Genomic DNA, 13,032 nt, shown 5'->3' with positions numbered 1-13,032 from the left:
ATTTCCGATATTAGACTCTCCCTTCTTCTCAAGCAATTTATAGTTTCAATGCATTAGTACCTTTCCTTTCAGCACGTACGTGCTTGAAAAACTAATATGTTAGGTTTCGAAAGACAACGTAACGATAACCCATCTTCTAATCCCAGGCAAACGTGTGCCTGAGAAACCAAACGTCTGTATTTACAGATGTCAAGAGAAACGATTAGTCTGCCCACTGATACCAAGCTGGATTTAAGCCCCGGGATTTTGTAGATCGGATAAACAATCTGACGTTCTTTCATCCTAGGAATGAATGACGCAAATAGATCACCTATGGCGTGTCAAAAGGTAGTCACCAGACTAGCGATAGTCTCGACCCTTTTGTGAAAATACCCATAAAATGTTTCGTTTAAAATTAGGGATAGCATTTATTTAGCGTGTAAAGACAGGAATTACATATATTTCTTATGCTCCTGCTGTGGTAATGTTTATAGGAGACTAGGGCGGAGTTACAAAGTTCTGTTGCGGTCCTGTTGTGGTAAAGTTAAAAGGAGACTAGGACAGAGCTGCAAAGTTCCAATTGCGGTACTGCTGTGGTAAATGTTAAAGGAGACTAGGACAGAGTTGCAAAGTTCTATTGCGGTTCGGAGGTGTCAAATTTAAAAGAAGAAATGGGCGGAGTGACACTGTGTCATGTGCGGGGGCAGTCTGAACAAATGGATTGTGTGTGTGTGCATAGTATTTATCAAGTGACTGGTCTATGATGGGCATAGCAAAAAAATGGAGACTAGAAACTGAAGCACAAGCCCATTAACATTAACTCTAAAGATATAGATAACAAACAGCTCGGGTTAGCAGGAATTTCGAGTTATCCGAGTAGAAATGACCAAAATTAGTCTCTAGGGAACTTGAAGTCAGCTAGAGTTAGCAGAGAGTTCAAAATATCCGGGTAGACATTACTAAAATTAGTCTCTTAAGGAACCGATTTCGATTTATAGTGTTTGATTATACCATAAAAAGTGCAAAGGCTTCAATGGAGTTGTTTGTTAGGTTTTTCAGTGTAAGGCTGATTCTCTCCTCGAGTCACGTTATAATCTAGCAATAAGCGCTTAGGAAAAGACATCACACACGTGGTACCCAGGGGTGCGTACATAAGCTTACTCTGACAGATGCATTTTTTTCATCTAGTATTTTGTCTTCTACTAAAACCTTTTTCAGTCTTTTCTCGCAGAAGGAACTATCTAATCTCGTGGGAGATTTTGTGTTTTCTATTAGTTAGACCTTGAGGGCTACTCATATCATTCTTTTAGGAGACCATTCCACTTGCGCTACCGTGGCCATATATACACAGTTTAAAGAAAGATAGCTAATATAGCAAGAAATTATTTTAATGGTTATTTACGATGAAAACAACAGTACCCTTCGGATACTCACACCTTTATTTTTTGCGCACTTTGAAGTTTGTGTAATATTTTAAGAAGCTTTAGATACAAGCGCAACAATTTCTAGTATTGTGTCTGTATTCCATTTGTCTACATCTATAGACTCAATGTGTCCCGATTTTATTTATTGATAGCAAATAATTAGCGCGAACCAGGTATTTTACTCATCCGGTTTCTCGGAAACCGATTAAGAATCCGACAAAATAGGAAATATAGATTAAATACTACTCTGATTTGAGCTTGGATTTGCTACTAAAATCTCCGAGACATGATTGCTTTAAGAATGAAAGTAAACTGCATTTTCGGGAACCTAAAAAAAACAAATTTCATATGGCTTTGGGGAAAATGATTTCTAATGAAAAAAAATGAGAATTAATGGACATAAATAGTAGCCAAAGGAATTGGCGTCTTCGAGTGGCCATTAACAAAACATTGTTTTTATTTAGAGTTCTTTTTCTTCTCCTGTTCTTTTTTAGTCTATGAATAAAAAAGATCAAAGATAATAATGAGAAAATGGTTCATAACAAAATCCCATGAATTGTCCTTAGACATTAAAAAAAAACACACAAAACAAATACATCTCAAAAAGGAATGTGAGAAACGAAAATGGCAACAAAAACTGAAAGTAATATCAAATTCAATTTTCCAGAACCAATTTTCTTTTCCTTATATTTTCCTTGTTGAAATATCATTATAAAAACTTAAGCACTAAAATCCATAGATAATAAGATTAAGATTGTTTGCGCCTAAGAGCCGATTACGGCACACCCATACAATTTCAGTAACAGGATTTTATATATTTATTCCAAATACAACAATAACGGGAATTCCAAGACTACAGCGGAATGATTTTCACATTAAGCTGTGAAAGAAGATTTGTAGTATTCTTAGCCTTACACGAAAACGGTTTTTCCGTAGCTGAGCAGGAAAAATGGTCATATGGTTACTCATAGCATATTGCACTAAGGCTCGATAATTCTTTTTAGTGATTAAAATAGCTGTAAGGACTTGCTGTGCTATTTTAAGGAGAAAACCAGTGAAACATAATTGCGGTATGTCTTAGGATACATTTTTATGGGGTTGGCGGGTAAAAAAAAGAGTACATGATCTTTGAGTAGTAATCTAATAATGCGAAGAAGGAGAGACTTGGTCCCAATAAAGCGGTGATGCTTATAATCGAAACTGTAAGATGTCAAAACAAAAACCCATTTATCGCTGCCAGTGCAAGAACAAGTGTTTTTCTACTTAATCTTGGCGACAATTTGCCTGCGAGCTACGAAAAAGAGCAGGAAATGTAGAGAGTGCGAGGCAAGGCGCGGAAATATTTACAGCTGTATAGATGGAACCCCAATCAGACAACTCTGCTCTTATAAGGACTCAAAGATCGCGGCTTGCTGTAGTTTTATGGCGTAATTAGGGGCCACTTAACGACTTATTAGCAGCACTTTGGTGTGATGTAAGGTGTTTTTGTCCACATTACAGGTGCATAGTCATTAAAATATGATGTTCCTCATGCATAAGTAATTTTGCTTAGGTCCAAGAAAAAAAACGAACCTTTTCTCAAACTATGTAAAACGATATAAACGGTAATCAAATTGGCAACGTTATTTCTCATTCGACATTTTGACGTTCCAATTTTGTGCAAGTTTTTTGGGTATCATCTCGACCTCTGCAATACCCAACAGAATTTTAGTGTCGGACATGAGGTTTTCCTCTTTACAAACCGAAGCATCATGTGACATGTGCATGCGACAGATCGTAGCATGTTCATATACTTTGGCCAACATTCGGTCCGATAATCAGTGCGTGTGAAGCAGCCTGTATGGGTATACCTAGCCAATACTTTTCCTGTAAAAATTCTAAGAAAAGGAAATCTCGGATCGATTGGCTTCGGTGTTCGCAAGTGCCCAATCGATTAGGATTCATCAAATATAGGTTTGAAAGAGAAATTTAAATGCTTTTCTTTGTTTTTAAATGGTCTGAATAGATTAATATAGAGCATGAAAGCCCCCAAACGCACGAATTTTGAGGATAATACCAATTGACAACTTTGATAATGGTTCAAGTAGAATTTGATTCTAAGAACACAGGGGATGCGGATTTGTATTGTGTCAGAGCAATCATTTAACAATCACTTTTACTATATTTCGTTTTCTGTGTTAAGCGGGTAAGAAAAGGCAATACAAATGCCTCAAGGTTATTTTCTATTTTTCTATAGAGAGCTCTCTTTCAATAAAGGGAAAAAATCCAATCAATTGGACATTAACGAAGCGCACATAATCAAAGGATTATGCCGTTAGCTTAAAAACCTCGTAAAATGTCTATAAGTCTACTCCATGAAAAAACAGTTCATTATCACCTAAGCTATGTTTTTAAAATGGACTGCGATGAGAACCATACAAATAAGTATAGCACCACGCCGGTTCTATTAGACTACTTCGGTTTATAATACCATATATACCATAATAATAACAACCTCCCCGCAGTTAGATCAAGGGCATTATTTCTTATGGGGTAGCCTTTTTCTAGAATACGAAATATGGCCGTTGGCGACAAGGACAAAAAAAATGTACCTCGGGTGTGATTGGCTGTTAGATTAACCTTGTTTTAACAAGTATGGTATAAAGAGACGATCGTTACGCATTGTAGAGCTATGTGTGTGAGGGAAGCCGACTCTACTATTGACACATCCAAAACGCAGGTTTGTTTCCAATTTGCCTGTCACTTAGAAGCGCTCTTTTTCATCGTACCCAACGATTCACATCACAGACATAAAATATATTTTTTCAAGAGGGGCGCGCCCTCAAAATTTTCAAACATCTTATTTTATTAGCTGTGTGTGAACGTGTTATCTATAGCATTTGCTGACAACGTTTATAAAAATTAGCGTCAGTAGAGAGACTAAAAGGCCGGTTTTGAATGCTAAGAGGGTATGCTAAGCTTCGCGTCTATTCGCGATCAATCAATTTTCACAGGTAACTTGAGCAAACAGGGTTAGACCATTTGCTTTATTTGCTATGCATTTGCTATGTTTGTCAAGTCACTCAATCTTTTCAAGTACTGGTTTACTTAGTGCTTAAAATCACACTTCGGTGAAAAACCAACACAATTTATGAAACAGAATATATCTAGAATCTCTAATATAGTACCTAATTGACTGACAATAGACGAATTTGTGTTTGGCAAATCTTATCAATATTTTTTATGGCCACAATTTTCTCTGGCAAACATTTTTTTCAATTTCACTGATTGAGAAAAGATCTATATATATCTGCTAAGAATAAATATTTTATTCGAATCATGATGGAATCGGCTTGATTAAGCTTATTTGCGTTTTCTGTTCCCTGGTAACAGCTGTAAGAAAATCAATTGAAAATTGTGTCTACATTGCAGTGCACCCGGTGTATGATTTTTTGATTTTCTGGACCCTGTTATTATCATAATCACATCATTTACAACATTTCTCAAAATTCTTGTAGAAACAGAATTTGAAAAAAAAAATAGCTAACATGGCATCATAGTATAACATGCATATTGTGTAATTCCACTTAGTAGCCTGCAGCTAAAAGAAATTAAAGATTGAATAAAATATTGAAAAATACCCTTAAAGCACTCATTCAAAAGTGAAAAAGCTCTTATCACTATAAGGGTTAGCAAACATTATTTAGAAGATTTATCACACCAAGTACTGTATATGGGAATATCAAATAAACATGTTTGTGTAGCTTTTATGTAAAGCCCTCGATGTTATTCGCGCAGCTTTCGTAGCCCTAAGCTGTTTTTGATTCTACTAGAGATTTCGCAAAATGATCACTTCTAATTACCATCCTGTCATTCCTAAAGCTTCGTACTATTGTAGTACATGTGTTGCATTTAAGCTTCTGTAAAATTTTGTTCAGTAGTTACAATAGATATCTAATTCCAATACCCCCATCCAATGTGTTTCTCTACACAAAGAAATGACGACAAAATCCGTAAATATCAACAGTGATCAATCACCGGACCGCCGCATCGATTTCTATTCATCCCTCTAACTGATCGTGCACCTCAGGCACTTCGCCGCAGTGATTGGTGGTTCTACATTGGCTAGTCAAACAACTTCTAGCTTTGCGGGTGTATCCACGAGGCAGAAAAAAAAACTTCTGTCGAGGGCCAATCTTTTAAATGGGATTGGATGATGCGTGCTTCTCTTCGTAGCCTTATCTTCTTTGTTTTCTTTTTTTCTTTTAGTGACCGACCCCGCGAAGAAATGAGCAAGAGCAAGGAGGAGGGAAAGTTGTGACAGTTTGGCGAGCGGATTGCGGCTGTCTCTAATCCCTTGGATATTCCACTCTGCGCGTTCATTCGACCAGATGGTTTCTGTGCGGTCAATGGAGCTAAGGGATCGACCACAAGCGCAGAATTGAACCAAACCTAGAGACGCAAACGGGAGGAAATTCGAACTTCATATGTAAGACAAACAATCTGCTTCGATCATAGACAGTTGTATATGAAATACAAGGCAATTTACTGAAAGAGCAGGTGAATCGAACGGCAAGAGTTCAAAGGGAGCCGGACCCATCTGCTGACGGCCAGATCCAGGCGCAATACACGCAAGTAAAGGCTGCACGGCGGGAAAAGCGTTTGTTGAAGCTAAATTTTAATAAAAAGCTGATAAACCGGAGACGATCTAAGACTGGTATCGCGACTTTCGTCACAACATAGCGAATGCAATCACAGTAAATCTTCGGCTGATAGTTCAGACAAAGATGACAAACAACACGTCCAACATTAACAACGCGACTGGACCGGCGCACTTCAAGGCGTCCTTCATGGTTCCGTCGTTTTTATTTCTGCTATTCATTATGATTATGTCGTTGTCTGGCAATATCCTGGTCATATTGGCCTTCAAGACCTACCGTAAGCTACGCACAAAGACAAATTACTTCGTTGTGTCTCTCGCAATAGCCGATATCTTAGTCTCCCTTTTCTCGATGCCTATATGGGCCGCCTACCTCCTAACCGGACCGAACTGGATATTCTCGGAGACGTTACAAAGAATATGGACCGGTGTAGATATCTTGTGCGGCGTCGCGTCTATCATCAACCTTGCGGCTATAAGTATCGAGAGGTGCATTTGCATAACGCATCCGCTGACCTATCATACCACGATGACGTCACGGCGCGCTATCAACATCATCGTCCTCAACTGGATCTTTGCGTTTATCATGAGCACTGTGAAAATCATCTGGTACACGCTTGAGAGGCCATACTACGAGCTTATTATCAGCATCTCTTGCTTTTTCATTCCCTTGTTTATCATGTGCTTCAGCTATCATCTCATTTTTAAAGCCGCTAGATACCAAGCTCGCCAAATTGCGCTTGTTGTCAAGGGAGGCGTGCGAAATTTCTTCCTCTCGACGGAAGTTCGTGCGGCAAAAACATTAGCCGTGGTGATGGGAACATTTATCGTTAGTTGGGGACCATTTTTCATTATTAATTTAGTTTGGGGGTTCTGCGGTGAGGATAACTGTATTCCACCGACGACTGTCATGGTGGTAAAGTGGATGCACTATAGCAACTCGTTTTACAACCCTATAGTGTACGCTTGCATGAATAAGGAGTTCCGAGGCGCGTTTGCAAACATCCTTTGTCGGCGATTATGCTACAGCAGACACAGGAAGCGCTCCAAATCGTCAGGTACGACGTTAAACGTCTCTGACTATTTAAGCAACGGAGACATTCATAGATGATGTCACGCAACGCTAATGGGGACATTAAACAATGTCACGGAACGCTACTCATGACATTCAACGATGACGTCACTCAACGATAACGGAGATATTTAACAATGATGTCACGCAACGCTAATGGAGACATTAAACAATAGTGTAACACAACGCTAATGGAGACAATTCAACAGTGATGTCACGCAACGCTTACAGAGTTCTTCAACGATGATGTCACGCAACGGTAATGGAGATGTTACGTAACGCAATAAAGACATTCAACGATGATGTCACGCAACGCTAATGGAGATGTTACGTAACGTGATAAAGACATTCAACGATGATGTCATACAACGCTAATCTGAATCACATCGCATCAACCACGTGCTGAGCTGTAGGTTTGTTCCATCGGAAGAACTTTCATATATATATATATATACATTACAATAAGGTTTTAGATTATGAGTTTTTTCTTTTAATTTCATATTTCACTTAAATATTTCACTTGAAATTGCATTTTCCAAATGCAATTTCACATATATTTAGTTGAAAAAAGCCCATGCCCTGATTAATAAAACAACCAACAAGTTTGTAAATAATTAATTCATTACAATAGAGAGATGTCCACATGTTTTTTTTTTTGCAATTATTAGTTCATTATTTATATCCTGCAGTCATGACACAGTTTGTATAGGCTTCAAAGATTTATCAATCAAAAGCTTTTATCTTTTTTTTTAAATAAATATTTTTTGTGTGTGTTTGTATTGTTGATTTGTAAATACCGTAATGATTTAAATAAGTTCCCAGGGTGCTATTTTTAATTTTTCAGGTCTTTGAGGGGGCGCTTATTGGAGAGGTGGCCCTTATTGGTGAAGGGGTACTTATTTCATTTCAGCAGGAAATAACAGCTTCTGAATCGAACAAAACTTAAACTGCAACAACAGTAAAAATGCTGTTTATAAATCGAAGACAATGTCGTTGTAATGTGAGAATGTCAATGCAAGATAAATAAAATGCAGATTTACACCATTCAATTGGTGCTTTTGTTGGGATATTATTCTTATAAGCAGGAGAGGGGGGCACTTATTAAAACCTGAGTTCAAATTATTTATTTAAAGGAGGGTGCTTATTCAAATCATTATGGTATACAATTCCAAAAATAATCTTGCTCAAAATAAACCTTAATTTTAAGGCTTCCCTTTGTGTGGTACTAAATGGTCCATCACATTAATCAAGTGGCTCTGATTTGAGTGACAAACCTTAAAATGAAAAATAAATAAAAAATAAAATTAAAATGTCAAAACCAACCAGCAAATTCAATTACTTCAGCAGCAAACTAAATTCATTTGAATCACTTCAATCAATCCTACACTGAAAGGACCCAAATCTTTTACTAGAGCATGGAATAATATATGGATAATGATAAAGTTTTAATAATAAGATATTTTGATATCAAAAATAAAACCAATCTTTATGCAATTAAAAGCTAGTGCCCTAGTTTTTATAAAACTTTCCATTCAATGCTAGGTAGGTATTTCGACTTGAATATCCAAGAAGGATAGTGAACAGAAAAATAATATAGGGTGTGGTCACATAGTGGTTTAGGGGAGAGGGGCAGTGCCTGAACCTCCTCCCTACTCAGATTGAAACTACTAGAATGAATATATTGGAGCTAAAACCCACTCATTCACCTCCCTCCATATGTTATATAATGTTACCTTAACAACAGCTTTTTTCATCTCAGAATTATAACTCAAAAAAGTTGTTCAGACAAGGATTAAAAGTAAAAAATGTGTATGTCTGTTATAAGAGTTCATCATAATAACATAAAAGTTGTTAGTGCAAATAAATTTTTTTTGGCAAATAAATGTTTTTGATCTTCTCTGAGAACTGGATAACGAATAAAATATTAAAAAGGTTTCGAGGCAAAAATGTTTTCAGGTTTTGATATTTTCACGTGCCCCCTCTAAAATACAGTCATCTCTTAGCCCATTTCGGCCTAAAAGTTGATATTATGGGGATTGCAATTTTACTTCCGGTTGAATATACAGCGGAAGTAAATTTACCCTATAGGTTTTAACACTAATTTGATGGTTTTTGCACATAAATAAAAGGACCTTAAATTTTAACAGCTACGAAAAATGTTTAATCAAAAAAGTTGATCTCTTCTTCACATCACTGCAAAAGATCTTTGATAGAAATTTACTCTAACTTAGTTAGATTCAATTTTTTTTTTTGCATCACACAAAATGCTGTGGTTTTCCAAGTTCATCCAAGGTCACTTTGCCGACGCACCAGATAAAACTCGCACAGCAAAATAATCAACACCCAGAAGGTTATGGAGCATTTGGTAATGATGAATCAGAAGAACCTGCTCCTTATAAAACCTCTAAAGAAAGAGATCAATTTTTTCGATGCTATATATTTCGTAGCCATTGAAATCTATAAAGACCATCTTATTTAAGGGCAAAATCCACCAAATTAGTGTTATTACCTATATTACCTTCCACCGTATATTCAACCGGAAGTAAAAAAGCCAAAAGCCTAAAGGTCAACTTTTATGCCGAAACGGGCAAAAAGACTTCGATATTCATATTCTACGCCAGATTTTCTTTTATATCCCAAAAATGACCCACGGGGTGTTTAAAGGACCTTTAAAACGAAAGTGCGCCAACGTCCAAGGGAAAAGGCAAGGGGTGGGGGGGGGGGGGGTTGTTTGGAAAGCCAGACAGAGAAACTCCATAAATGATAATCGACAATTTCCAAAATCGCCTAATACTCGGATACTGAGGTATGAGTAAACTACTAGATTGACGCTGTTGTGCAAGGTGCTATGAGCGAATTAGTTCGAGCCTGGAATGCCATTTTTGTTGCACGATAAACCGTTACCGTTCTTGAAAACATTAACCTCAGTAGTTGGCTCAATAGCTCCATGACTGTTGCAATGGGGCCAAAGTTCAGATTCACCAAGACTCTCGCCAAGAAGGGATGCAAACACGACGAGCCGAAAAAATGTACCGGAACCGCAAGATATCCGGAAGGCTAACAAGGCTCCTTTTTCTAAGTCTTTGGACGATTAAGACAACAGCAAACAGGCAGTCACATTGCTCAAAAGGTTACCCGCAGACTTGTACTGTGGGCGCGAGCCGACTTTTCCGCGGGAAAAAGGCTTCCTCCTTGGTCAATCCTTCATTGTCCGGGGATGAAGAAACTTGTGTGTTTGAGGACCAGATTTCTTTTAATGGTTTTGATACAGCATTTAGGAGGGAGGGGGTCGAGTTGCTACGCAGGCTATTTTTTATAGCGAGCATAGGAAAAATTGGGGGTATTGGCCTGAGGCTATGTTTCCACGGTACCTGACGAATTTTCGTACGCTCAATAATTCGTACGGTTACGCGTACCGTTTACACGGGACCACCCTAACCGTACGAAAAAAGAGACGGCTAACCGTACGGAAATTCGTACGGCAAATTCGAGGACGAATTTTCGACCGGATGAAATATCGAACCGCTTTGAACCGTGTAATCACCACAACCGGCAAATTTTCGTACGCTACCGATGATCTTTGGTGCGGTAACATAGCTACCTGGCTGCTCAGTAGATAAACAACCTCCGTGGAGGCCGAGGCCAAAATGATACCAGTACTGCTTGAAATGCTACCAAATGAATGTTGTTGCAATGATGAGCAACATTATCGTGTCGGTTTTTGCAGAGAATGTGGCTTATCAGTCCAATAAACGTGGCCGATCCAGGGGTTGTGACGGGGGTGACATGTCCCACCCCTTTTGGGCGAACAAAAGTGTTTAAACATGCCCGTACCCAGGATTTTTCTTGGGGGGGGGGGGGGGGGGTTACGAAACCCGAAAACGTGGACCTAGTTCTCTGAGGGAGGGAGGCTGGAGGGAGTTTTCTGATAAAAATCTGACCACCTCCGAAAGAACAGTATCTCCACGGACATTTATTGTCGGATCTGGCTACAAATAAAGTAACTGACTTATGGATTGATGACATACCAGAGTGATCAAGCTTATGCTTTATAGTTCTACAAATAGCACGTCTATTGAGAACCGAAAGTGAACTTTCGGCCGTGGTGGGCCAGGGGGGTGCGTTCGCATCCCCTGCACCCCCTGGGTACGGGCCTGGGTTCTTTCCATGAGCTTTTCAAGTTTTTTTTGACAACTCGCCGGCAGAATGCATGTGTTGTGATTGATGCACTTGCACCCGAAAATAGAAAGCGCAAACTGGAAGATTTTTGCAAAATTTGCTGGGTTGCACGATAGGATATGTTATAGTGTCGATCGACAGAATGGAGGTCTGTAAGCGTTTTATTGCAGCGCAACCATGGTGGATCACGTTATCTTCTTTTCTAAGTGTTCCTCCAGTAGTAAGAGGAGCTGTTATGCTTTTGGTTCTCTACTAATTCAAGACTTCAATAAGTAACGAGATTTTCACAAACAGGGAAAATCAATGTATTCTCGAAATTTTGTAGAAGATTTTGTAACATGAAATATATATTCCTTAAAATCTGAAAAAAAAAGCCAAGACAGCCTGTCAAAAAAGTCATCCCCCCTTTCTAAATCCTATATCCGCCACTGGGATTTTGCAGGCAATTTTCATGCAACAACACCGAAAAAACCCTAAGGCATGGTTCTCGAGAATATACGGCAAAATCACATGAAATGGCGTATCTTCAAGGGGTTTAGGCATAAATGCATGAAATTTGTCAAGTGAGTTTGCCTTGTGAAACGGAAAAGAACTATGTATTTTGTAACCATGGAAACTAAGGTTACGTGACTAAAAGGCGGCCATCTTGGATTTTTTATAAATTGCTCCTGCCTCCAACCTTAAACTCAACCAAATGCTACGAAAATTGTATTAATTTATTACTATTAGCTGCCTGCAGAAGACTGCAACTTGAAAATTGGGATAAGTTTAGAAAAAAAAAATTTGGGGTTTCAAAAAGAAATAAAAAGCACAAAATTGCAATTTTATATATATAATTTTATATTTTTTTTCTAAACTTATCCCAATTTTCGAGTTGCAGCCATGTACAGGCTGCTAATACCTACAAATTAATACAACTTTCGTAGCATTTGGTTGAGTTTAAGGTTGGAGACAGGAGCAATTTATAACAAATCCAAGATGGCCGCCTTTTAGTCACGTGATTTTGGTTTCCATGGTTACAATATATTTTTTTCTTTACCGTTTCACAAAATAAACTCACTTGACAAGTTTCATGCATTTTTGTTAAAACACCATAAAGATACACTGTTTTGGGTGATTTTACCGTATGAATCCTTAGAGCCATGCCTTAAATCCCCTGGTGAAAAGGGGAAACAAACAAAAAAAAGTTTGGAGTAAGAGCTGGCAGGGTTTCTCTTTGGTGGGAAAATTTTTGTGAAGAGTAGCTGCTGTTTGGAGGAACCGCTGACCAAATGTGAAATTCGTCCGGTTCCACCGGCACCGTGTAAACGGTGCGAAAAATTCGTACGGTTCCGTGTAAACACCACGTACGATACGAATTATTGAGCGGATAAAAATTTGTCCGGTACCGTGTAAACATAACCTGACACTACGACTAGTTCCCTCTTTTAGGAAACCATTTTTAAGGGCCCATACGAAGAGCCCTCTTAAACAATGGCATGAAAGTTTGGAAAAATATATAGCTTAAAATTGCATGTGGAGGAGACAGATCAAGTAATAAAATGAGGGAAACAACATAAAGGAAATCACCGAGAATCGAACCTCGTCCAAATCCGGTAAAATACCAGCCATGCGCTAAAACATCGCATGGCAGAATAAAACTTTATTGCTGAGATGAAGATTTCGGGCCCAGAACTTCTATCTAGCGAACTGTACAACACAAAGGAACCTGAGCTACCCGCGCATTGATGGGGAGGCAA

At 38.4% G+C, this 13,032-nt stretch overlaps 1 protein-coding gene across 11 annotated transcripts in view; it reads left to right on the top strand.

Annotated features, from left to right (window-relative positions):
* The window catches only part of LOC5506694 (probable G-protein coupled receptor No18), a 30,371-nt gene extending 22,213 nt beyond the window's left edge, over positions 1 to 8,158 (top strand). For 9 of the 11 annotated variants that reach the window (XM_032375115.2, XM_048728552.1, XM_048728551.1 and 6 more), the window contains one exon: positions 5,652 to 8,158. In XM_032375115.2, the coding sequence (XP_032231006.2) occupies positions 6,170 to 7,153 (984 nt within the window). In that variant the 5' untranslated portion in view covers positions 5,652 to 6,169 and the 3' untranslated portion in view covers positions 7,154 to 8,158. Of the gene's footprint in view, positions 1 to 3,687; positions 4,123 to 5,651 lie in introns of those variants that run through there. The other 2 variants (XR_004294449.2, XM_032375119.2) reach the window with 2 other exon arrangements.
* The last annotated feature ends 4,874 nt before the right edge of the window (positions 8,159 to 13,032 follow it).

The sequence above is a fragment of the Nematostella vectensis genome, chromosome 6 (assembly GCF_932526225.1).
Source record: "Nematostella vectensis chromosome 6, jaNemVect1.1, whole genome shotgun sequence".
In the NCBI taxonomy this organism is placed as follows: domain Eukaryota; kingdom Metazoa; phylum Cnidaria; class Anthozoa; order Actiniaria; family Edwardsiidae; genus Nematostella; species Nematostella vectensis.
This window is presented reverse-complemented; position numbering and strand designations above follow the sequence as displayed.